Below are 26,124 nucleotides of genomic sequence, written 5' to 3'. Positions count from 1 at the left end.
TCCTTTACTTATCTGTCTCTTTCAGTAGCGTAACATGAGAGTCAGTGATATGAATTATTACCTTTTCCACCAATCCAGCACATAGTACATCGAATGAATAACCCGACAATTATACTAGATTGACGTTTAACAATTATTAATTGGTTAAAGCTGTGTTTTCTAGTGTTTTTTTCCACAGGTGCGGGTTAAGATTCCGGGGTGCCATTGATTTCTATTCGAAATGGGCTTATGAAGCTCTTTTAGACTGTGCTGTAAATGAAGGGCTTTATGAATAAAATTAACTTGGCTTGACTTGTTCATCAAGTTAAGCAGTGACACATTCATTCTGCTGCCTTTTGGCTTTGCACACTTCTAGTTTTACTGAAGCTGCTTGGAAATCACTGCAAGCTTTTATCTTCTGATTGTTTCTGTGATGCTTTGATGGGGGGGAGTGGGGGGGGGGGGTCTCTTCACCCTCTTAATTGCTGTCAAGGTGTCATTTTCACTGCACAGGTAGAAAATCACTGGCATTCCTTTTTGATTCCTCGCGGTACATAGCGCACTGATCTCAGCTGAGCTGTTGTTTAAGATGGGGCAAAGCAAATGGCTAATCCATCACAAACTCAATCTCCTCATAAGTTGCACTTATCTGCTACTCAAACTATTTACCAACCGAACGCGAAAGATGAAATTCAAAAACTTTTTGCGTTTCAGATTGGGAAATTATTTTATTTGCGTTTTGATAATTCAAGTTAAAAGATCGGAAATTAATGTTGATTAGCATGCTGTGTATCAAAGCTGCTTTTAGAAATCTTGAAAATATTTTCTACAAGATAATGTATTGACTCAATACATTGGGGCCAGTATATACCCGATATTGTTGAAGACTTTGCTTATACAAAATAACTAATGATTATGTAGGCTGTGTAGTACAAACCCCTAATGGTCTATACTAAATAATCACTCCCTGTGATGCAAATAGCCCCCCTAAGGTCAAGCCCTAATTTTTGAGACTGGATTTCAAGTCCGAGCGAAATTCCAGTGAGGGACGCTGGGTAGAGCCACCTTTGGGACACACCTTTCCTCTTGGCTTTTATAGCAACATTTTCAATAATATCCCAGCGTTTGGTTATTGAGACCAACAGTTCATAGACCCAAATGCTGTCATTACCACCAGTATGTTGAAAGTGTAAGCATTTCAAATCAAACTGTTTTCTCCAAATACCAATATAACCAGCAAACACAACAGCATTCAGAATGACAAAGTCCTGTCAGGACAAACGGTCCTGAAGTCGGTTTTGACCCTTGGCTTTTGTCAATGTCTGCTGGGTTAATACTTCTCTTAGAGCCTTCACTTGTCCTTGTCATGGAAGGGGTTGACGGGAACAAGCATAGGATGTTCACGTTCACATGGGAATAGGTTGTTCATGGGTTTATAGGAGGGGATTTAGGGGAACTGACACTCCACAAACGCTATTCTTCTCTCTTTTGTAGAATTATTGGACCATGACACTCTTGAAAGTGAATTGTTTGCTCAGGTCCAATACCTTCTATTCATTTCTCTTACCTCAATACCTTCTCTCTCCCCTCCTTCTCCTTCTCCTCTCCCGGCAGACTATGCAAGCGGCGCGCTGCCCGACAGATGAGCTGTCGCTGACCAACTGCGCCGTAGTGAGTGAGAAGGACCTGCAGTCTGGACAGTGAGTAGTTCTCATCATCTGTTCACTTGTCTTGTATCTCTCTGAGGTCTTACCCCTTCCTGTGTAACACCAGCAACTCGCCCACACACCTCGGCCACCGAGAAAAGCGGCGTTGATAGGATGTAGGTGTCTTAGTAGCTTGTAGCTGCACAATAAGGGACTTAATACGGAATGATTTGAAATGGGTACATGGAAAATGGATCGCCAAAATGGATCACGATTTTAACTCAATGTACTGATTTTTATCTTACATACTTCAAACACCAGAGGGCAGGGTCACCAATCAGACTTTGCTTGATTGACATTGGCAGCATTATAGATATAGTGACTAAAGTTTTTGTACATTTAACGCCAAAGGAATAAAGACAGACTCTGATGAAGACTCTTTGATGAAGTCACGAGACATTGCGATATATAATAACATTATTTTTGTAACGGACGTTATTGCCTTAGTGCATTTTAACATAACAACGCACATTTGGCAGCTCAGTACATCGGAATAAGTTGAGATTTTGGGGTCAGCAGGCGGCTCTACAGTGAAGTAGTTCAGAAGAGACGTAGTGCCAGAAAGTCTCTCTTTGAATAAAAGAACAATACAAAAACAATGGATAAATCAATCTTTTGATGTGTACAATGGAATGACTCTATCTGTAGTGGTTCCACAATAGCTAATACAATTCTACTTTACATGTACCGTATCGACCGGAATATTAGACAGGGTTTTTTTCCTGGAAATTCGTCTGAAAAGTGGGGTTGTCTTATATTTGGGGTCTAGACTTTTCAATCACAATTTATGACCCATCACATCCCAACCCAGCACAATTGGTCACACGGTGCGTGAAAAACATTGGAAATTCCTTTTTCTGTCCAAAATTAGATCATAGCAGATTTATGTTCTTCAAGTTGTTTTCTATCTCTCAGCGTATTTTTTTAAAACTGAGTTTGATTTCTAAATATTAGATAAATATTCAAAAGTTGAGGCTGCGTGCTCCATCAGCATTACTTGTGTTACTCACCAACAAGTCGTTGAACAAACAGCAAAACGGCTGCCTCAGAGTACACGAAGAAGAAAAGCTTAGGTCACTTCCAGAAAAATGTTTGAGATAAACAATAACAAATTAACACAAGAAGGAAGAAATTTCAGTTCTACGTGAAAACATCATCTCCGTGTTGTTATGGATTAAGAGAAGAGGGTGGCGGATGCAGGGTGCTCCGGAGTCACCTAAAGGAAGCGCCGTCCTACACCCACACATACACACACACACCCTGAAAGCACACAATTCACCGTGAGCGAGTTGGCGTGTTGATGATGACACCCACTGCTCCAGTGGGATCTTTATGTACACTCTTTTCTGCCTGTATACATTTTATAATATATGTAAGCACTGAAAACAAGTATAATATTATTATTATTATTATTATTATTATTATTATTTTAATTGTGCTAAAAACCGGGACAATTTGGTAGTGAATGTTGAAAACTGGGACATTTTAGTGTTTCATAGATATCTGTCGGGACACACAGCTCAAAACCGGGACCGTACCGGACAAACCGGGAAGTCTAGTCTCCATACTTTGTTATTTGAGAGAGTGAGTACCTGTCTCTCGAGATGCAAAAAACCCTTCTCCACAAAGGCCAAAGCTGCAACGAATGTCTTTTATAGTAAAAGGTTTTCATTCTTTTATCTTCAATGTATTTTTTTTTTTTCAATTAGCTTCCACGTTAAGTAGCTCGATTACGATTATCTAATTTAATTTCCTGCTGTCAATCTGGTTATGTCCTGTAATAAGAGGCCTGGGTCACAGAAAAGTTAATCCCAAACTAATGCATGATTTGCTGTCTGTGGAATCCTCACAGTTTGTGTGTGTGTGTGTGTGTGTGTATGTGTGTGTGTGTGTGTGTGTGCGTGTGTGCGTGTGTGCGTGCGTGCGTGCGTGCGTGCGTGCGTGCGTGCGTGCGTGCGTGCGTGCGTGCGTGCGTGCGTGCGTGCGTGTATTCTTGTTAGCCTGTATGGAAGCTATTGTATATTTGGTTTAACTCTCTGAATTCAAACTTTAATGGTTCTTCAGAAATTGATATTGGTTGGTAACATACAGTATATTTGACAACTGATTGTCTAGTCCAACCTGGCAACCGCCTGTACCTGTATCAATTCCTTACTGCTCAAAGCTCTCTCTCTCTCCCTCTCTCTCTCTCTCTCTCTCTCTCTCTCTCTCCTCTCTGCGGTGCATGCTGGGAGTTGGGTGTGTCAGAGCCTGTGTGGTGAGAGCATTTGTTGGCTGAGAGCGACACTGTCGTCCCCCCCCAAAAAAACAACAGTTTTTGCTATTTGTGTGTTATATGTAGTATACAGTTTATTTCGAGGTGTTGTTGTTTTGTATGTCTGTAGTTTAGTGTTAGTTGTCCGCCGGTAGAGGGGATGGCGTCTGAGCAGGCGCCGTCCCTCTCCCAGCGCCATGGTGTTCGAGTTCAACCAGACCCGTCAGTCACGGTGGAGCAGGTTCCCCTGGCCGTGGGGGAGGTGGTCAGACACACCTGTCATTTGCATCGAGAATGAACAAAGCAGTTGTGTTTTTTATGAAGGAAGAACGATTCGTAACTCAGTTGATTGAGAACGGTGTCTTTATAAAGGATGGTTATTTTACCATTTCCCCCTTGGCTGTGCCCTCCACCAGGATCACTATCTTTTGTGTCCCTCCATTTATCCCCAATGAGGCGCTGGTGCAAGAGCTGCAGCACTTTGGGAAGTTGGCCGGTCCGATCTGCATTGTGCATCCATGGTGGACATGACAAAGGTTATTACATGGTATAAGTCAATTCTGGGAGCTTGAAATGCTTTGAATGCGGTGACATCGGTCACAAGCGTTACGCTTGTCCGCACTGGCAGCCTGCCAGGGCCGGTGATGCAGAAGCCGAGGCTCCGCCTGAGACAGAGAGGAATAATGACACAAGCGGTGATGGAGAAATCAAGACACCACGATTTGAGCCCAAAGTGATCCCAAGTAACAAACACGATGATAACAATAAAATAAGTGAAAATGAGGCTGGGCCGAGTGCTGTGAGTGCGGAGAACGGGAACAGAGCTTCTGATCAGTGGGGCGGGGCGGAGACAGAACCCGACACAGAGCAACAGGCAGCCGGCAAGCAGACGGTGAGTACGTGAGTATGATGGTCACTGAACATGACCGTCATATGGATTCTGATTCTGATTCAGATGATTTATCAGTAACAGACTCACAACCTGTTAGTGAAGATCTTTACAGGTTAGAGGAAGTTAACAAATTTCTTGACAAAACTTTTGGAAAATTGGTCAAAGTTTGTGATTATTTTCCAGACACTGAAAAATGTATCAAATCTGTCAAAGCTTTGCAAAAATAAGTTGTGATTTGCTGGATGAAAAAAAAAAAAGGTATCACTTAAGAAAACATTACATTTAGCAGACGCTTTTATCCAAAGTGACTTACAATTATTCAAACACCGACGGACGCAGCCATCAGGAGCAATTAGGGGTTAAGTGTCTTGCTCAAGGACACTACAGCATGCTAGCAGGAGGAGCCTGGGATCAAACCAGCAACCTTTAGATTACTAGACCACCAGCTCCAACACCTGAGCTACCATCCCCACAAACATAACCAATAATCAGTAACCAATGTTTCAAGAGCTGTATTCAACCAATAGGATTTTCAGACCATCATCTGGTCACCATTGATTTACATCTCTCACTGAGTACGAAGTCCAACTCATACTGGCGCTTCAACACAAAGCTGCTACAGGACAAGGTATTCTGTGACCATTTTAATTTGTTCTGGCAGGTTTGGAAAGGGAGGAAGGGGGATTTTATTTCCTAAAGTCAATGGTGGGAGCTAGGGAAAACCCAGGTTCATCTCTTCTGCCAGCAGTACACTGCTCACTCCACCAACAGTGTTACGGAAACCATTTTATTTACTAGAGCAGGAAATTAGGGACATAGAGAACAAAATAACTTTAAATCGAGATTCTGACAAGATAAAACTGAAGGAGAAAAGACAAGAGTTAAGTAAGCATTAGAGATATGGATGCACCTAGCTCCTACTTTTTTAATCTGGAGAGGACCGTGTCCGAGAGGAAGCAGATGACCTGTCTTCACCTGCCAGATAGGACTGTAACCACCAACCCAGCTCGGATGAGGAGGCACACAGTAAATTTCTCCACTGCCCTCTACGAGGAGGAGGAGTGCAATGAGGAATGTGCTGCGGAACTGCTTCAAGGCCTGCCTCAGCTGACCCCAGAAGAGCGTCCGGCCTTGCTCCCATCACTATGGAGGAGCTAACAGCTGCACTAATGCAGCTAAAACCAGGGAAATCACCAGGCATAGACGAATTACCTGTAGAATTTTAAGCATTTCTGGAGCTGTTTTGGGATCGGACCTGTTGGATGTGCTGCTGGAGTGTTGGGAGATGGGTTCGCTGCCCACATCCTGTCAGCGTGCAGCCCTCTCTCTTCTGCCAAAGAAGGGGGATTTGGCACTCCTAAAGAACTGGAGACCAGGTGCCCTGCTATGTGCAGACTATAAGTTGCTGTCTAAGGTACTGGCCAACAGACTTGAAGACTACTTGGGGATTCTAATTAACAAGCACCAATTGTACTGCATCCCGGATAGATCAATTATGGAAAATTTGTCTTTGATTAGAGATTTAATAGAAATCTGTAATGAATATGAAATGTATGTTTTATCTTTGGATCAAGAAAAGGCTTTTGATCGTGTTGACTACCGTTTCTTGTTTTCCACCTTAACGGCTTTTGGATTTGGAGAGCGTTTCTTATCTTGGGTAGGGTTACTGTACAATGGGGCATCATGCATGGTAAGGATGAGAGGAGGGTTGAGCTGCCCAATTCCTGTCAAAAGAGGAATAAGGCAGTGCTGCCCGATATCAGGACAAATTTACTCCTTGGCAATCAAACCCTTTTTAAATAGACTGAGGGACAAGATGATGGGACTCTCCCTACCTGTATTAACACAGAGCCCACATTTGGTCATCTCAGCATATGCTGATGATGTGAATATTCTAATCAAAAATGAAAACGATATAATTGTGCTAAATAAATGCATTGAAATATATGAAAAAGCCTCCTCGGCAAAGGAAAACTCGGAGAAGAGTAAGGCTTTTTTGATAGGACCATGGCAGGGCAGGGTAGCTCCCAGTCTGCCAGGAGGTCTCAGGTGGGGGAGAAAAGGTATGAAAGTCCTTGGCGTGTTTTTAGGAAATTATGCTTTCCAAATAAAGAACTGGGAGGGTGCAGCAGAGAAGGTGTGTGCCCGATTGTCTAAATGGAAATGGTTGCTACCATGGTTGTCATATAGGGGGAGAGTTCTGGTAGCCAAAGATGTGTTTGCCTCGACCTTGTGGCACAGATTGATAGTACTACCTCCACCTAGGGGCCTAAGCAAGGACATACAATCCACGATTGTTGACTTTTTCTGGTCTGGGCAGCACTGGATCAGGGTATCTGCTTTGTACCTGCCAGTGGAAGAAGGAGGACAAGGCCTCATAGTCATTCCATCCAGGGTGATGGCTTTCAGGCTAGGCAGCCCAAAAGCTACTCTTCACCCCAAGGACTAAGCTGGCAGGATACCGTTTGTCTTTTATTGAGGAAAGCTGGACGTCTTGTTTTAGAAAAACACTTGTTCCTGTTGCAGCCTCAAGCGGTGGACTGTACAGGCCTAACATATTTTTATCTTTCAGTCTTGAAGGCCTGGCAGGTCTTCAAGATCCACCGGGATCCTTTTGTAACACCAGGAATGTCACTGTTTGAAGAACCATTGTTTTGACTTTGTCTTCTACCAGCCTGAGGTCAAGCCTGCTCCAGGCTGGTTGTATCAAGCTGGACAATTGATGAAAACACCAGTAGAACAGCTCACAAGAACAACAGGCAACAGGTCCTCAAGACTGTTGGAAAGGATTGTGGAGAAGGTCTGTATGTCCCTGCCAGGGTCCCTCAGAGCTTTTGCTGAAAACCTTACTCTTTCTGACCAGTGGGATGATGAATGTGAGTGTACATGTTCCCCTCTCTGACTGTCTCTTCAGCTGCTGGGGAGTGGCAGGAGGAGGTGGGGAGTTTTCTTTCCCTTACAACCCAAGTGCTAGGGGAGCCCTGCCTAGGGGAGATGGAGTCAGTAAGGAAGAAAGCTACTTACTACACCTGCGTTAAAGTGTCACACTTACGCTCTCTGGCATGGATGAAGGCGTCGAGGTGGACTGAGTTTTTTGACCCAGGCTCTTCACCAAAAGGCAGCTGCCTGTACAAACCCCTGTCGATAAACGCACAGGTGACCTCCAGTGGAGGATTGTAGACGGGGCGATAGCTACGAAAAGACGTGTGGCACACCTGGATCCAAGCACTGGGGATGTATGTCCTTTCTGCTTGGTCAGGGAAACAATTCAGCATCTTTTCATCCAGTGTTTTAGACTTCAGGGTTTGTTCAGACTGTTAGAGAAATGGTTCCAGCAGTTAGGGGAGGACTTTTCTTTTGAAGTTTTAATTTTTGGACCCAAATATTCTGTGCCGAAGAGACATGTACAAAGCCCTATAAACATGGAACAGCAAGAAGGAACAGCAAAATTATCCATCTGGAAAACTAGGAAAAAATTAATGCAGGGACATGGGTCAGTGGATCCCACCTTGATGATGGCAGGACTGCTGGCAGCCCGTCTCAGGGTGGAGTTAGAATTTTTCAAACTGACAAATAAAATGGACGATTTTGTGAGAACCTGGGCAATCAGGGGAGTGCTGTGTTCCGTTCAGGAGGATTTGTTGGTGCATCACTTTTGAAGCAGTTTTATTTTTATCTTTATTTATCTTTATACTTTATTTTGTTTCTTATATTACTTGTCTTGTTGTTAAGGCTTCCTATTAATTTTTTTTAACTTTGCTTGGTCTTGTTTTTTTTGATGGAATACATTAATAGATGTACTTGCATCAACAGATGTAAATAAAACGTTCACCTAAAAAAAAATCTCTCTCTCTCTCTCTCTCTCTCTGTCTCTCTCTCTCTCTCTAGGCACGTGATGGTGAAGACCACTCCCAACCATAAGTTTGCATTCACAGTCAAGAGCCACCACACCGTCGTCCCTGGCACCATTGCCTTCAGCTTGCCTCAGGTACACAGACATTGTGGCGGATTCACTATTCCAATGTACACCACAGTCATGGTCACACAAAGGTATTAATTTCTAGTTTTGAGCATGCTGCCATTTTTTTCTCTGTGTCTCCTGTAGAGGAAGTGGGCCGGTCTGTCCATTGGCCAGGAGATTGAAGGTAATACCCTCTGATTGGTTAATACACTTGATTTTTTAATTCCTTATTGCTCTTTTTAGTTATTGTTAGGTGGATTAAAGGCAATATTACATTCTGAGACCCTGTCGACAAGGCATTTTGGAATCCTTTTGTTCATGATAGACCAGGACTGCAACTGAAATGGCATTCTAGCATACTATTTTAGGACGCCAAATTAGGATTCAATCATCGAATCATGCATCTGTCACTGCAGTGGCCAACTACAACTTTGACAAGTCCAAGCAATGCATCGGTGCCATGACAATTGAGATCGACTTCCTGCAGAAGAAGAGTACTGACTCCTCCCCCTATGACTCGGACAAGATGGCCTCAGAGTTCATCCAGCAGTTCAACAGCCAGGCCTTCTCTGTCACCCAGCAGGTCAGACAAAAACGCATTTATATTGAGAGCTGAATTGGGTGAAATTCAGTCTCATATGTCCTTCAATTTCAAAATAACTCAAATGGCCGCTATCCTTCTAAAGATGAATTCACTGGTCTATAATAGTATGTGAGAATATTCCGGTTAGTTTGAGAAAAAAGGTCTTCTGATTCTAGGGGTTTTGTTTCGTGAAATACTAGTGGAGAACACATTTCTTTTAATAATTATCTTTAATTAATTCAAAAGAATCAAGTAAAATTCTCAAAAAAGTCTCACTCCATTTGCAAGCAAATTAGATTTTAGATTTACGAAATTTTATTTTTTTGAAATTGGTTTGTTTTTTGCAATGTTCCAATATAGAGTGGGTGTGGTAGGGAACAAGGTGTTTCAAAAATTCTCCTTCTCCCCAACAAGGTAGTGAGGCCCAGATCCTTTGGGAGGAGCTTAGATATCAGGCTATTTTTTGTCAATATGGTTTAGAAAGGAGGGTTTATATTTAATATATGATTTTATTTATTTTTCTCTCCCTCCATCTGTGTCTCTCTCTCTCAGATGGTGTTCAGTTTCTGCGACAAGCTGTTCGGCCTGGTCATAAAGGACATCGAGGCCATGGACGCCAGCATCCTGAGGGGGGAGCCGGTAGAAGGTTCTGGGAAGAAGCAGAAGGTATCCGAGTTCCCCCCCTTATTTTGCTACATCTCATCCACAGTATATATGGGGTTACCCAGCAACACCATTTTAAGATGTGCAAGCAGATTTCTGGGGGGGGCCAAGGCTGAAAGGAGGAGTGGTATTGCAAAGAAGTGGATTGAGTCATTCAGTAGAAAACTGATGTTCACAGTGCCGACAGGTTAAGTTTTGAATTGTCTGTTTTCTATTATTCTATTCTATCTTTTTAATTTCTGAAAACGTCCCTACATTTTCTGTCATGTCCTTTCTGCCCCCTCGCCCCACAAGAACCCTCAATTCTCTCATTGGAGATTTGTGTTGACATAGATAGATAGAATCCCATTTCAATGGCTTTTCAATGACTAGTTCAGTACTAATTGATTGGTTAATCAGTGCCATTCAAGGGTGACCTACCCTTTGTAAGCAGTAGTAGAAATTCCATGAATCAGTCAGTCCTATGCAAATCAATTTGGAAGATTCTTAATACATCTTCATTTTCAGGTTCAACAGGTTTATGGAAGCTCCATCCCTTCGGGACTCCCAGCAATATACCATGGCGTCCTAATGAGTTCTCTCCCTGATTAGCCTCTTAGTCTTCTCAACCACAATTAATCTTACCAATTATATTTAATACCTGATCCAGGCTGCTGTTTGAAAATAAACCATTGTACGGAGATATCATGATCTAATTTCTTGAAATTATGGTCACAAATATTGCCCTGATTGCTTGTGCAGTAAACCGCTCCACGTAATGTGTCGAGGGGCCAGGAGTATTTATTGGAATGCAAACCCTGCCGTCACAAACACCTTATTACAGAACTGCTAATTATATTAGAGAATACTCCTCACTCTAGTAAACAATGTCTGTATTTTAAGTAATAGTGCCAAGAGGAGATAATGAGTGCTTTTGACTAATCTGGAGTTCATCAACATCACCTTCTGGATATAGTGGTGATTACTTTTTTTCTGATATTCCTATATGTAGATAATGTCAAATGACTAAATGACTTTTTAGGCTATGGATGTTGTTTCCAAGTATTGGCAAAAACCACTCTGCTGCATTTGAGAACACAAGGCTTTTCCCTCTCCTCTCGGACAGATCGACATCGGGCTCATGGTGGGTAACAGCCAGGTGATCTTTGAGAAGGCCGAGAGCTCCTCCCTCACTCTAGTCGGTACGTTTCCCCTTTTTCGTCTGAGACCAATAATACACCTTATTGAATTGTCCAAACCATCAAAACAATGATTCATATCTATAAGAAATGTATAGAAATGTATGATTAAGAGAAATATTCTTCGATAAAACACAGAGAATGATAATGTTTGCAATCGTTCAGCAAATGTGGCAAAACAGCTGACCTCTCCGTCTGATACTTTGATGTTGAGAGGGAGAGCGATAGAGAGAGATGGAAGTGAATTGTCTTACAGAGGTAGGTTACAGAAATTTTACAATGACACAAATTGACTAAGTGTCATTTAGAGAGACAAACATACATACATTAATACACCCGTATAATGCAATAATGCAGTGTAATAATGCTTAAGTTGTAATCTTCCAACCTTTGCAATAAATGGAGGTTGTGACAGAGCTTTGGAACCGGGTCCATATTTTGACCAACCATGGGGATCATGTTCCTTTTTTTGCATGTTCTTTTGCATTATTTGTTTTATCCCCGGGGTGATATGTCACATGATAAATTATAATTAATTCCCCTCTTATTTCTTTGACGATGTAAAAAAAGAAAATAGCAACAGTACAGGAGTAAATGCTGGTGTAGTTTCTCTTCTTTCCACAAGGTGACACCTTAGTCCAGGTGAAATCCACATCTGAGAATGCAGGCTTTCATTTAAAGGTGCAGTGTGAAGAATTTACTTGACATGAATTGACTTGGCAGAAATGGAATATAATATTCATAAGTATGTTTTTATTAGTGTATAATCCGATGAAAATAAGAATTGTTGTGTTGGCATTACCTTCGAATGAGCCACTTTTATCTACATGGGCGTGGGTACACTTCACGGAGGTGTTTCACCGCCATGTTTCTTCTACAGTAGCCCAGAATGGACAAACCAAACACTGGTTCTAGAGATCCTTTTCGCGTTTTGTGCGAGTTTTGCGGCCACCGTCTCTTCCACGGAGGCCACCATGTTGAACCGCCATGGGGAGGCCTATTCAGTTGGTTGTGATCTGCAACCTCACTGCAAACCGCACAATCTGATTTACATGACAACAACAATTTTGTTCAGGAACTGTATATTTATAACATAAATTTAATATCTGCTCCATGACCTCTCTACTTTTTGCTATGCGTAATGGTTACCTGCAATACTGAATGCGTTCGTCAGGAATGTTGATTAATGCGATCAGAATTCAAGAAATGACATTCCTCTCTCAGGCAAGGCCAAGACCAAAGAGGCGCGGCAGACCATCATCAACCCCGAATGGAACTTTGAGAAGATGGGCATCGGCGGTCTGGACAAGGAGTTCTCCGACATCTTCCGCCGTGCCTTCGCCTCCCGAGTCTTCCCCCCAGACATTGTGGAACAGATGGGTGAGTGGGCTATGATCTTGGAAACAAACATACCTGCCGGTTGCGGGTTCTGGTCTTGGCCCTGTGGTCGGTGAGTTGGCGCGCTGCTGTGGCCGCCCACCCTGTGGGCGGGGTGGTGGGGCTTGTGTGTCCTTTTTTGCCCGTGGGAGGGGTGATGGCCTGTCGTGCCGGGGTTGGTTAGACGTTCTGTCTGGTCCTGTGACCCGGGCTGGGACCTGAGCCTGGCCGGGTGTGCTTGGCACGCAGGCTCCCCATGTGGTCTCCTTCTGTTGGGGGTGAACTCCTGTCGTTTCACTGGGTTGCCTGGATACCTGTTCTCTGGCACTCTCGGTGTGTGCGGCACTCGTCACTGGGGGGCTCTGTGGTCCACATTAGCGATGGCCGGGGGCTGGTCATGGGCCTGAAGGGGAGGCATAGTTAGTTGTTTATAAACATGGTAAGATCATTCTCCAAAGAGGGGGATTGGTGGCGGTTCTGTCTAATAAAAAACTGCTCTTGTCATCCTACAGGAGTTATTGCAGCAGCTCTTGATGATTTAAAGAATTTATAAAGAGTTCATTGCAGGTTGAGAAGTTAAACTCCACCTGCAAACTAACTCTGTCTTAGGTGCAATGGCATACAAATACTGTTGTATGTGTGTATGCCTTGCATGCTGACAGCACAGGTTTAAAAAAAATAAAAAGGAAACAACGTACTTTACAGGATATTCAAAGAGAGATGCAACACTATGAAGTTTAAGTATTAAGTCAAACAGATGGTATTTTGTGATAAATCACATTTAGGGCCGTGAGATGTCCACACTAATGTGCATACATTTAAAAAAGCAGTTTTTTGTCCACACAAGCATTTTCACTGCATTTTCAAATACCGTCCACACAAAAACACTTAAAACGCTAACGGAAACCTTCAGCAGCAACAGAACAGGTTTACTTTGTTGACAAGCGCGAATAAGCAGTGTTATTGTAATCCAGTTAATATCTTAAGTAATTTCAGATTCTCAGCACATCCAAATCACAGAGAGACAAACAGAGAAAATATAATGTCAAGTGTAACACTTTTTTAATGTGTGGAGGTCAATTCAGGCTTTAAAGCAGCAAAAACAGTACAGTCAGCGATCATAACATTCATATTGATACTGTATGGGCACCATTTAGAAATTTGGAGAGACTTCTAAACTTTTAAAATCGCAAAACTGCAAATTTATTAAATTACTTGAATATATAATTAAACCGAGCAAATATACCGAACTAAACAGTAGACGGGGCAAAGCAGTACTGCCCACACGTAAACAAACTGGCCACGGCCATCGGTCGCAGGTTCCCGATGTGTGTGCAAGTTGAGTTCACAGCGTCAGCATTTTTGAGAAGGTCCGTGTGGACGGACGACCAAAGTGTGGAAAAATTAGATGCATTTTAGAGCATTTCGATTTTACTGCAGTCAAGAAAAGTATTGCAGTACTCTGTGTATTGCCCCTAACCCAAACATAAAGAATCGCAATATTATTGTATCAGGACCCACATATCTCCATAATATTGTATTGTGAGATCCCTGGCAATTCCCACCCCTAGTAATACAGTTATAACCATCAGAAGTAACTGTAACACTGACACTGTTTTAGATGGCCACTCCAAACTACTCCACAGCATGAACTCATCTTAACTCTCGCTCTCTCTCTCTCTCTCTCTCTCTCCGATCGGTCTATACCACCGTCAGGCTGTAAGCACGTCAAGGGCATCATGCTCTTCGGCCCCCCTGGCTGCGGTAAGACCCTGATGGCCAGGCAGATCGGCAAGATGCTTAACGCCCGGGAGCCCAAGATCGTCAATGGCCCCGAGATCCTCAACAAGTACGTGGGTGAGTCGGAGGCCAACATCAGGAAGCTGTTCGCCGATGCAGAGGAGGAGCAGAAGAGGGTGAGCAGTGTGACCTTTTCACAGATCAATTCTGAGGGTCTGTGTACTGGATAGTACATTAGCAGACACAAAATAATCATGCGACTGCCCTTGAGGTATGATGCGGTTTATGCATTGAAAATATGTGACCCACGGCAGATATTAGGTACATTTGGTGCCGTTTGACTTTTTTTTTTCACGTTATTTGAAAGTGAGGAATCGGAGCTTCAAAACAAGGTGTCACTTGTGCGAATCAAGCAAATATATTAAAGCTATGGCATGTTAATGTCATATTAAAGGGTGCGGCAAAATGTGTTTCTGAGATAATCATTCTCAAAGTTTTCCCCACACTTGGCTTAATTCAGCCAGCTCCCAGAATGCAAATGGTTTGGAGGACCAACAAAGTCGCATGGCTATTTGCCACATGGCCATTTGACACCCTGCTGAATGGGGCACTCTCTGCATTGGTCTTGTGTTTTGAGAGAATGTTGAACAGTGTCATCGACACACAACATCTTTGTTTTTAAAAAAGCTTTTATTTAACACTAAGAATATACATGTTTTATAAAAGTGGAATTATTTAGGAGTTTAAAAGTGTGGACAACACAACGAGATGTACAGTCTGTCAATAATATTAGTCTTTGTATATCAACCAATATGTGTGTCATTTAATATATAAATGTGCGTATGCCGAATATCTTCAAAATTCTTGGAGTTATTATGTGGGCTAACCCCAACCTTACCCCATCTACACTCTGAGAGCCCGTTTGGGGCCTCTTTTCATTTTTTTTTCGCCCCTGGCTGCATTTTCAGGTAAACTTGAGATTCTTTTCAATTGCTACTTGTTCACAATTTGCATCACCAACCTCAACAGACTTCATCACGTCATCAACTTCTTCCATTGTAACAACAACAGGCGTATTGTCGGTCTCCTCCAGTGGTTATTGAAAATATTCTGTTTCATCGTCACATTCAGGTTGAAATCCGCTGTTTGAAATGTTCTCCAAGTCCGTGATAACTCTGGTATCAGATTCAGCGTTGCTGTCGGAGAACTGACTATCATTGTGGAAAATGAAGTCCAGTACCCGCTGCTTACACTGACTAGGATCTATCTCCACTGGTCAGGTTAAGGTCTGCGATTTGATTTACATCTTCTGCCACCCGCTTCTCGTAATCCATAACAACAGAGATGAAAGTTTTCACAAACAAGTGAAAGGCTTTGCCCTGCACCTTAACCATCTGTTTACGGAAGTGATGTCAGCTTTTCTATTTCACAAGTTACGCTACCTACACAAAAATGTATCCAGGAGTGTGTGTAAATGTAGTACCATTTAGAGGTTGAACTCTATCATAACGGTTTCACATCGTGACTTCACATCACATGGAATATGGATGAATGATCTTCACCTGGATGGTCGCTTAAAGGGAAATGATCAATTGGCGTTTGAGCTGTTCAGTGTCTCGGTAAGTGAACTGTGTTTCCCCATGTAATCTAACGGGAATATTTAACTCCATGGTTTAACATTTCTCTACTATTTATAAATCAAACTCAGTTTTGAAAATAGGTTGAGTGATAAAAAAACCACAAAGGAACACAAATCTGTAAAAGTCAAATTTTCTTTCTGCAAAGGTTTTTTCAACTTATTTGGCGGCTTATGGCAATTTTAGAAATACGTGACAATTCGGAATTTTACTGCGGTGGGTCACATTTTTTTTTTTTAACCTGTGCTGTCAGCATGCTGGTGGGTCACATATAAGGAAGAAAGTTACTATGGGAGCAGACATTGCCCTCAGAATCAAAGCGGCCGATGGCACGCATCTGTCTTACACATCTGTCTTACACCCATCTGTCTTACACCCATGTCTTAGACGGACAAAGTCTTCCCCCCCCCTTCCCGCTCCCAGCGTGTTTATTTAAATTATTATTTTTTTAACTGCACTTAAGAAGTACAAATGTGTACAGTCAGTACCTGATGTTTCTAATTATTTATTGTTTATAGACCTGCCCTGAAAAGTAAGTCCTTCAGGTTTCAAGGTTAAAGTGATCAAATTGACAACGGTATTATCTGACTTATTTCCTGTGTTGAAATGGATTATACAGCCTGTTCAAATATAGACATTTATGAAACACTGACTGCCTGAATCTATCATGGTATCCTCACAGTGGTGGCCCGATGGCAACAAACCTTTTATTTGCTCTTAAAATAGCTCTGTTTTAGTGTTACAGTAGCCTAGAGTATCCATGCATTATGCTTATAAGTAGTGGTATGAAGGGCTGGTGTGTTTGTATGTGCGTTGATGGGGCGGGGGTGGTGGAGTATCCACGGGCTGGTAATGGTGGGCTGGTCCAGGGTCATTTTTTTGTCCCAGTCTGTCCCTGCCCTGTGAGTTAAAATATCAAGCAGGTTTTTCAAAAACAAAGATAGTTATCGTGCCTCTTTTAACCAATAAAAGCAAGTTGCGCTGATTGGGGCGATTTATTTAGGAATTGAAGGTTCAATGTTGAATCCTGAACAGCTTCAAAACAACAGAGGCTCTAACCTTCCATCCACACTCACCACTGTCCTCTCCCTGGCTCCGCCCTTGTCCACGTCCTCATCCAGCTGGGGGCAAACAGCGGCCTCCACATCATCATCTTCGACGAGTTGGACGCCATCTGCAAGCAGAGAGGCACGGGAGCCAGCAGCACAGGCGTGCACGACACAGTGGTCAACCAGCTGCTGTCCAAGATCGACGGAGTGGAGCAGCTTAACAACATCCTGGTCATCGGTGAGCTCCAGCTGTCTTGCTAATGGTGAAGCACCAATAATCAGAATTGGAATGACTTTATTCTGCCTCATACCTTTTTGATACACAAGAAATTTGACATGGTGACGACATTTGACATTGCCACCTTTCTCTACAGACAATAAGCATAAAAAAAGTTAAAAAAAAAATGTAACTAGAAAAAAAAAAAAAAAAAAATAACATGAAATAACAATAATGAAATAACATTTTAAATAAGATAAAAAATAAAAATATACACAAATAGCCAAATATATTAAAATAAACATACATAAAACAAACTAAATAAACAAACAAATGTGATTCTATGCACAGGACACATTTTTGGTCAATGTATAGAGGGTATCGATTTCTAAATTACAATTATTATAATTATTTACTTATGTACTTATTCACTAAGTTATTACAGAGTCTATGGTGTTATTTCAATATATTACACGGATGGTTAATGGTTAATGGTAAAAGCTGACAGGAGCTCAGTGGGGGAAGATAACAGAGAGTTCAGGTTAATGCTGCATGTGGCCATTTTCCATAACAAACCACTTTTCAAATAACTAATTTTGATTTGTTTATTTTTGTCCAGCCTTTTACATTACATTACATTACATTTAGCAGACGCTTTTATCCAAAGCGACTTACAATTATTCAAACACCGACGGACGCAGCCATCAGGAGCAATTAGGGGTTAAGTGTCTTGCTCAAGGACACTACAGCATGCTAGCAGGAGGAGCCTGGGATCGAACCAGCAACCTTTAGATCACTAGACCACCAGCTCTACCACCAGCTCTTTCTTTAAAAGATATGCAGAACAATACTTATTTATAGAAGCATTTGCCTTTAACTCAGTGTTTCAGGTATTAAAAAAAAAAAAGAAAATAATTTGGAAGAATTACTTAGGAACCGTTATTAAATAAAGCGTATCAGAACTATTAAAGCAAAAAAGCACTTAGCTCTATTGATCTGTATCTGTATCTTTCGCCGTATCTGTGGTCCTGTTAGCAACTTGAAAAGTTATAAGTCTTCAATACTACAACGAATATTAATGAAGCTGAGCTTGCGGAACTAGTTCTGTCAGAGAACTTGAAGACGCCACATGCTTCCACGCCCTCATTTGGCTGGCCTATTTAATCAATCAATCAATCAATCAATCAGTCAATTAAATGGTTTTATTATAAATAAATTGTCACTTAAGTCTTACCCTACTTGCTTTGCTTCCTACTTTGCTGTCTCCACCTCCCCTGCATCCACCTGTTGGACTCTGCTCTTATATGGAATGGTCATCGACTTCTGGAAAATCTCACACTCAACCTTCCCAACTACAATCAAGGGCTCACTTGTTGAGACGGTTGAGCGTTACAAGCATCTGGTAACAGTGATCGACAAGAACCTGAACCATGACCTCGACACATCTGCAATGTGCAAAAGGGGCCTGCAGAGACTTCACTTTCTGTGCAGACTGAATACTTTTAATGTGGACTAGACACTAATGGCTTTATTTTACAAGTCCTTTATTGAGTCAATTTTAAACTTTTGTTTAATTTCTTGGTATGGGAACCTTACGGTGCAAAACAAAAATTGTTAGTTCAATGTTATTAAAGTGGCCAGCAAAATAATTGGCATACAGCAGCTTTCTTTAACATATATTTATAGTAGACACGTTTTGCAGTATTCAAGTCACACTTTATTTATAAAGCGCATTTCATAACAGGGCAACACAATACGCTTTACAGAGAAATACAATCAAAGAAAATATATAAAATGTCTGTGCAATCATAGGAACAGTCAGTGCAGAATTAACAGATCCCAGCATACAGAACACACACACAAATCTCACAACATACAGAACACAGACACACACACACACACACACACACACACAGAATTCAGTCATAGACTGTAGTGAACAGCAAGGTTTTTAACTTGCTTTTAAAAGTGTCGGCAGGCACCCTTGGCAGGGTGTTCCATTTACTTGATACAGAAGGCAGCCTCTCCTGCTTTAGAGTTGGTACGAGGGATAGTTAAAAGACCACTGCCTGTGGACCTGAGAGTTCTTGCTGGTTCGTGTGTAATTAGCATTTATTTTATATACTGAGGTGCAAGGCCATTTATAACTTTATATACAAGTAGCAGAATCTTAAAAATCAATCCTAGTTTTAACAGGGAGACAATGTAGAGATCGAAGAACAGGTGTGATGTGTTCAATCTTTTTATTGCCAGTGAGAACGCGTGCAGCCGCATTTTGGATTAATTGTAGCCACTGCACAGCCAATACCGGGACGCCGGTGAATAGGCCATTACAGTAGTCCAATCTACTCATTATGAATGCATGGATAATCTCTCAGGGTCTGCTTTTGACAGGAAGCCTCTTAATTTAGAATCAAATTTTAGATAGTACATTACATTACATTACATTTAGTCATTTAGCAGACGCTTTTATCCAAAGCGACTTACAATTGTTCAAACACCGACGGACGCAGCCATCAGGAGCAATTAGGGGTTAAGTGTCTTGCTCAAGGACACTACAGCATGCTAGCAGGAGGAGCCTGGGATCCAACCAGCAACCTTTGGATCACTAGACCACCAGCTCTACCTCCTGAGCTACCATCCCCATCTGCACAGAAGGTGCAGATGGGGATGGTTTTTTTGATTTTTTGATTTTGTGATCTGATTGATATGGCTCTTAAGATTTAGATCGGTGTCTGTGATTACACCCAGATTGTTGGCTTCATTCTTGCTCTCCAGGGACAGAGAACTAAGATGAGCTGCAACTTTATGTCTTTGAGCCTTTGCACCAAAGTTGAGTATTTCTGTTTTGTCTTTGTTCAGTTGTAAAAAGTTCTGTGACATCCATGCATTAATATCTTTAATACACTGAGTGAGGGGGTTTAGGTCATCAGGATTTGTACAACAGGAGGGATATGTACAATTGTGAATCATCTGCATGATTATGGTCATTTCTTTTGTGTTTCTTTGTAATATGTGCAAGTGGGAGCATATAGAGGTTAAACAATAATGGTCCAAGAATTGAACCTTGGGGCATTCCACATATAACATCCACTCCGTTCAAGACAAAATATCCAATGGACACAAAGAACTGCCTGTCCTGTAGGTAGGTTCTGAACCAGTTTAGAACCGGGCCAGATAGGCCGACCGATTTTTGTCATCTCGCTAATAAAATAATATGTTCAACAGTGTCAAAGGCAGCACTGAGATCCAGGAGCAGAAGAACAGATCGTTTTTTAGATTCAGTGTTTATGTGTAGATTGTTCAGAACTTTAATAAGGACTGTTTCTGTGCTATGGTGAGGTCGAAAGCCAGATTGATCGGTGTCTAAAAGGCTGTTTGGGGTTAGATAGTTGTTAAGCTGAAGGTAAACTGCTTTTTCAAGTATTTTGCTGAGGAACGGCAGGTTGGAAATGGGCCTGTAGTTGGCAATAACTGTTGCATCGAGATTGCTCTTCTTCAGGAGTGGTTTAATGACAGCTGTTATAAATGCTGCAGGGAATATACCTGATTGAAGAGAGCCATTTAAAATTTCTAATACCTCATGTGCTCGGCAGTTAAAAACAGTTTTATAAAATGTGGTAGGGAGGGGGTCCAGGCAGCAGGTGGAGGATCTGAGCTGACCAACAATATTGTCCAGGCTTTTTATGTCTTAGGGGACGAAGTGAGACATGGCAGCAGTCATATTACTGGAAAACTGAAGGGTAGGTTCATTATTGGATGTTGAGGCACTAATATTCTGTCTGATAGTTATAATTTTGTTATTGAGAAATTGAGCAAACTCCTCACATTTTTCAGTGGAGAGCATCTCTGACGGGGTTGTAGATGGTGGATTAATAAGTCGATCAACAGTGAAGAAGAGCACTTTACTATTGTTGAGGTTTTTATTAATGATTTTACAGAAGAAAGACTGTCTGGCCTGTTTAATTTCCATATTGTATTGATTGCATCTATCCTTGTAAATTTCATAATGAACCTGAAGTTTTGTCTTTCTCAATTTTCGTTCTGCCTGGCGACACTCTCTCTCGCTGCCTAACAACTGCCCCATTTCACCAGGGGTTTTTTTGTTTTTCTATGTTTTTGGTTTTAACAGGTGCAATCTTATCAATGATATTTTGTATTTTTGAGTTGAAGTTGTTCACAGGATCCTCAGTTGATGATGCCATGAACAGCGGTAGCTAATTTACAATTCTCTTAAAGGTTACAATGTTATTATTATTAATGATACGTTTTTTAATTGTTCGGGTACCCCTCTGTTGTACAGGAAAAGAAGACACGTCAATATGCAACAGTGATCTGAAATAGTAACATCCATGACACAGGGTACAGTGTCAGCTCACCAAATATCAGAAGGCACGGTCAATCTTGGCCAGCTCTGACCACCCGCTCTTGGAGAAATTTGCCTCCCCTCTCCCTCTGGCCGGAGATACAGGTCCCCCAGGGTATAAAGCAATAGGTATAAATGTTCTTTTGTTTTAAGTGCAATAAATGTGCTTAATTTGCACTAAACATTGACTGCACTGCTCAGTATAACTTTTTTATGGCTGCCATTGCAATGGTTTGATACTTTTAACAAACAGATACATTTTTTGGTCGTTTGATGTAACTGTTGTGATTAATGTCCTATGTCCTCTTGTATGTTGTGTTTGTGATTTTGACCTCTACTGCAAATCAAATTTCCCCTCGAGGGACAATAATGATCTGGACTGAAGTGAATTGAGCTGAACTGAATGGGGGGGACTCAAGCTCATCACTCCTGTATTTCTAGCTCACTAAGTGTGTTTACTGTATGCCTCGCTCAGTGTGATGAGCAGTAGAGCCTAGACACCCAAACGCAAAGGATTCTCAATAAATGAAGATCATTTCAAATTAAACCGAAGAGTTGTCTGTCAGAACTAATATTACTTCCTTCCTCCACTTATTTCTTTCCGTTTAACCCCCCAAATGTATGTTCAATACAACACAGTCGATTAATTCTATTGTATAATTATAGAACGCAGAATCGCGATTTTGGCGCCTCCCCTTGCGGCTGCCTGCGTGGGCACCTTGTGTCGATTACGCACACATGACATTTCACTGCATATATGTATGACCGTATGTATATGTATGTGACAAATAATCTCTTGATCTTGAACTTGAACCCTTATACTCTTTCTTCTCCAGGTATGACCAATAGGCCTGACCTGATAGATGATGCCCTGATGAGGCCCGGCAGGTTTGAAGTCAAGATGGAAATTGGTAATCCATAACCACAAACACACACACTTACTCTACTGTACGTGAAATGTACACACCTTCTCTTATTCGATCCGCCCCCTTTTTTCCCCTTAAGGTCTCCCTGACGAGAAGGGCCGCGTCCAGATCCTCACCATCCACACCAACAAGATGCGGGGCTTCGGCCTGCTGGCCAGTGACGTGGACATCAAGGAGCTGGCCACCGACACCAAGAACTACAGCGGTGCGGAGCTGGAGGGGCTGGTCAGGGCTGCGCAGTCCACTGCCATGAACCGCCACATCAAGGTCAGTTTGCTCCCAGCGTTTGAACTTTGACCCAGTTTTGAGCTGACCAACGATGGGTTTAAGTGTGACATGAGGGGAGATGAGCACTGAGAAAGAAAGAATTCTGATCTAAACGGAGGAGAAACCTATTGTACACTTAATTACACCATGACCTGTCAAGACTTACCCTGCCCAAGTCCAATTGGCATCTAAGAATCGTGATAGCTGGGAAAAGCTGGGAGGTCCCCGATGATTTTTGCCTACAAACTGGGTAATTTCGACACTACAAAGTGAACGCTTCTGAGATGTCAGAAAATTAAAATCACTTGGGACTGAGCATATACTACTACATATGCTAAGTTCTAATACTGCTCCCTGGGTGTTCCTCTGCAGGCTACCTCCACGGTGGAGGTGGACATGGAGAGGGCAGAGAAGCTCCAGGTCAGCAGGGCCGACTTCATGGGATCGCTCAACAACGACATCAAACCGGTACGTGCCAGCCATCTATGAATTCTGAAAAAAAAAAAAAAGATCAGTTAAGTGTAAAAAATGCATTCCCTAGAACTAAGCACACTTGAAACTTGAGCTTATTGTGATGAACACAGCTGCCATTTTGGCTGGAATCGATGAGTTTGTGCAACCTTGCGGTTTTGATCTTGCAACGCAAGGGATGATTTTCATAGTTAATTTTTTTGATATGGTTGAAAGATGCTGATGCAATGTACCCTTTTTTTTAACCTGTGCTGTCAGCATGCTGGGCATACAACACAGAGTATTTGTCTGCCATTCCATCTAGGACAGAGTTAAATTGCAAGTGGAGTTCAAGTTCTCATCCTGCAATGCAACTCTTTATTAATTCTTAAATTATCAAGAACTGCTGCAATAACTCTGTTCTGTGGATGACCTGTAGGATGACAAGAGCACAGTTTTTGGTTATAGAGAACCACCACCAACCCCCTTCTTTGGAGAACTATTTATCATGTTTGAGTCTATAAACAACTGATCACTACTCCAAGGGGGGGAGAATCACCATGGGTGAGACAAATAAACATAGAAACAGACAACAATTACACAAAAACATGTATTGAAAAACAGTGAATTAGGTCCAGGAAAACTGAAACTACAACTGGTCACGTGGCCTCTTCCTGTCATAGTTATGACAGTAAATGAGGGAGGAAAAGAGAGGATTGCGACCAGGAGGGTGCTGGGGTGCACTCGAAGCAGGTGTGGTGGTGTGTGCATGTGTGATGGGACCGTCTGTATGTGTGTGTGTGTGTGTGTGTGTGTGTGTGTGTGTGTGTGTGTGTGTGTGTGTGTGTGTGTGTGTGTGTGTGTGTGTGTGTGTGTGTGTGTGTGTGTGTGTGTGTGTGTGTGTGTGTAAGAAGTCCACCGGTGAGTGTACATGACTTATCCCCATTGGTACTGTGGTGTAGGTCGGTATTATGTCGCGGCGCCTTCAAGCAGCAGAAACGGTCCCGAAGCCCCCGAAACTCCGCAGCCTTGTAGACACCCTACAGCTGCAGGAAAGCCCCGAGCACCCTGCCCTGTGGCCACAGAAGACCCCCGGGCCCCCAGAGAAGCCAGAGGGCTGTGGAGCAACCCCCACGCCAAGCCCAGAGGAGCATTACCCAGTTCCAGGGAGCACGAGGAGAACCCGCACCCCAGGGGCGCACACATACAACCAACCCCCAGGTGCAGGCACAAGACACAGCCGCAGGCGCAGAACCCGGGCCACGGGCGCAAGGCACGGATCCCGGCCCCACGGCGACAGACCGACACCCTGGGGAGGGTGGGGTGCAGGGGGGGTGCCAAGGGGGGGTAACAAAATAATTTGCTCTTGTTCGTTGCATAAGGAATTGTGTCTTTTAATGGATGATATAATCAAGTTGTCCGGATGTAATTGTCCGGATCTGATTTCGGATTTGCTCAGTGGATGAGTGGGCTTGTTGGGAGTGCAACTCCTTTAGTCGCTGTTCGAGTTCATTTTGGCATTCTTGTCCTTTCTTTTTCTTGTAAATGGAGAATGAAATAATACCTACCTCTTAGAACTGCCTTTGCTGTTTCCCAGAGTAAGGATGGTGATATTTCTGGGGAGTCATTCAGTTCAATGAAGGAAGTCCATTCTCTGGAAAAGAAATGGTTAAATTCTTTATCAGTCAAAAGTGAGATGTTAAACCGCCACCTGCTGGGAGGGTTCCATTTGTTTCATTTATCAGGTTGAAACTACGGCCCGTGATCGGAAATTACAATAGGGTGAATTTCAGGATTAGTGATTTTGGGCAGTGCGGAGTTACTTGTCAAGAAAATGTCGATTCTAGAGAAAATTTGGTGTGGTGGTGAATAATATGTGTATTCTCTAGAATGTGGGTTATTTGATCGCCAACAATCCCCAAGAGCAAGATCACTCATATTGTTTTATAGTGTCCGACGAACGCCAAGATTTCTGAACATTTCTGGCTTGAGAACGGTGAAGACTTGGATCCAGTACTGTGTTGAAGTCTCCTCCCAATATGATAATTGATTCAGAGAATTTGAAAAAGTTTTGAAAATATATTGTGAAAGAAATTTGAGTCATCCTCAGTGGGGCCATAAATATTAGCTATGGTTAATTTGATGTTACCTAAAACACCATTAATCATTAGGTAACTCCCTTCTGGGTCTGATACTGTGGTTTTAGTTTGATATGGGATACTTTTATTGATCAATATAGAAATACCTATTTTTTTGGAGTTGTAGATGAGGGAAAACATCTGATTAACCCATTTAGCTTTGAGTTTGAGGTGCCCAGATGCAGTGAGATGGGTTTCTTGCAGTAGACAGAAGCTGGAGTTCATCTTGGTGAGGTGAGTTAGGATTTTGCTACGTTTAGCAGGTGATCCCAACCCTCTCACATTCCAACTAACGAACTTAACGGGTGTCATTGAAGCTAGTTAGGGGGTGATGGCACAGTGCATCCAAGGCAATAGCTATATTACCGTTCCCAGGCTTTCCCATAGATAAGTCTGGGATTTCCTCCTGTACATTTATTTTCACTGTCATAGTATTGCAGGAAGTTTGTAGGGATACATAACTATACAAACAAATGACAAGTAGACAAAGATAAACATAGCACATTGCCGGATTAGACATACATAAAGTGAGAGACTAAATAGAGTAAGAGTGATAGGAGAAGTGAGGAGAGTGGAATTAGGGAGGTGAGATGGTGAGAGAAGTAGGGAGGGCGGATTAGGAGGGTGGGATGAGAGCGAGCGATATTTTAAATCCTGACATAGATAGCATGCCTATTCCTACATCTTGCAGTATATAATAACCCGAATTACAAGAATACATACATAATGATCAAAATAACC

The 26,124-nt window shown here is 42.3% G+C and overlaps 1 protein-coding gene across 1 annotated transcript in view; it reads left to right on the top strand.

Moving 5' to 3' along the window:
* The window catches only part of nsfa (N-ethylmaleimide-sensitive factor a), a gene marked incomplete at its 3' end in the record, with an annotated part of 50,917 nt that overhangs the window by 17,037 nt on the left and 7,756 nt on the right, over positions 1 to 26,124 (top strand). Inside the window, exons 2-13 of the mRNA XM_080009016.1 lie at positions 1,594 to 1,679; positions 8,720 to 8,819; positions 8,937 to 8,976; positions 9,209 to 9,375; positions 9,928 to 10,041; positions 11,144 to 11,219; positions 12,441 to 12,596; positions 14,310 to 14,509; positions 17,092 to 17,257; positions 22,439 to 22,513; positions 22,608 to 22,795; positions 23,168 to 23,263. Coding sequence (XP_079865142.1) covers positions 1,594 to 1,679; positions 8,720 to 8,819; positions 8,937 to 8,976; positions 9,209 to 9,375; positions 9,928 to 10,041; positions 11,144 to 11,219; positions 12,441 to 12,596; positions 14,310 to 14,509; positions 17,092 to 17,257; positions 22,439 to 22,513; positions 22,608 to 22,795; positions 23,168 to 23,263 — 1,464 coding nt within the window. The remainder of the gene's footprint in view (positions 1 to 1,593; positions 1,680 to 8,719; positions 8,820 to 8,936; positions 8,977 to 9,208; positions 9,376 to 9,927; positions 10,042 to 11,143; positions 11,220 to 12,440; positions 12,597 to 14,309; positions 14,510 to 17,091; positions 17,258 to 22,438; positions 22,514 to 22,607; positions 22,796 to 23,167; positions 23,264 to 26,124) is intronic.

The sequence above is a fragment of the Zeus faber genome (assembly GCF_960531495.2).
Source record: "Zeus faber genome assembly, chromosome: 11".
Lineage (NCBI taxonomy): Eukaryota > Metazoa > Chordata > Actinopteri > Zeiformes > Zeidae > Zeus > Zeus faber.
This window is presented reverse-complemented; position numbering and strand designations above follow the sequence as displayed.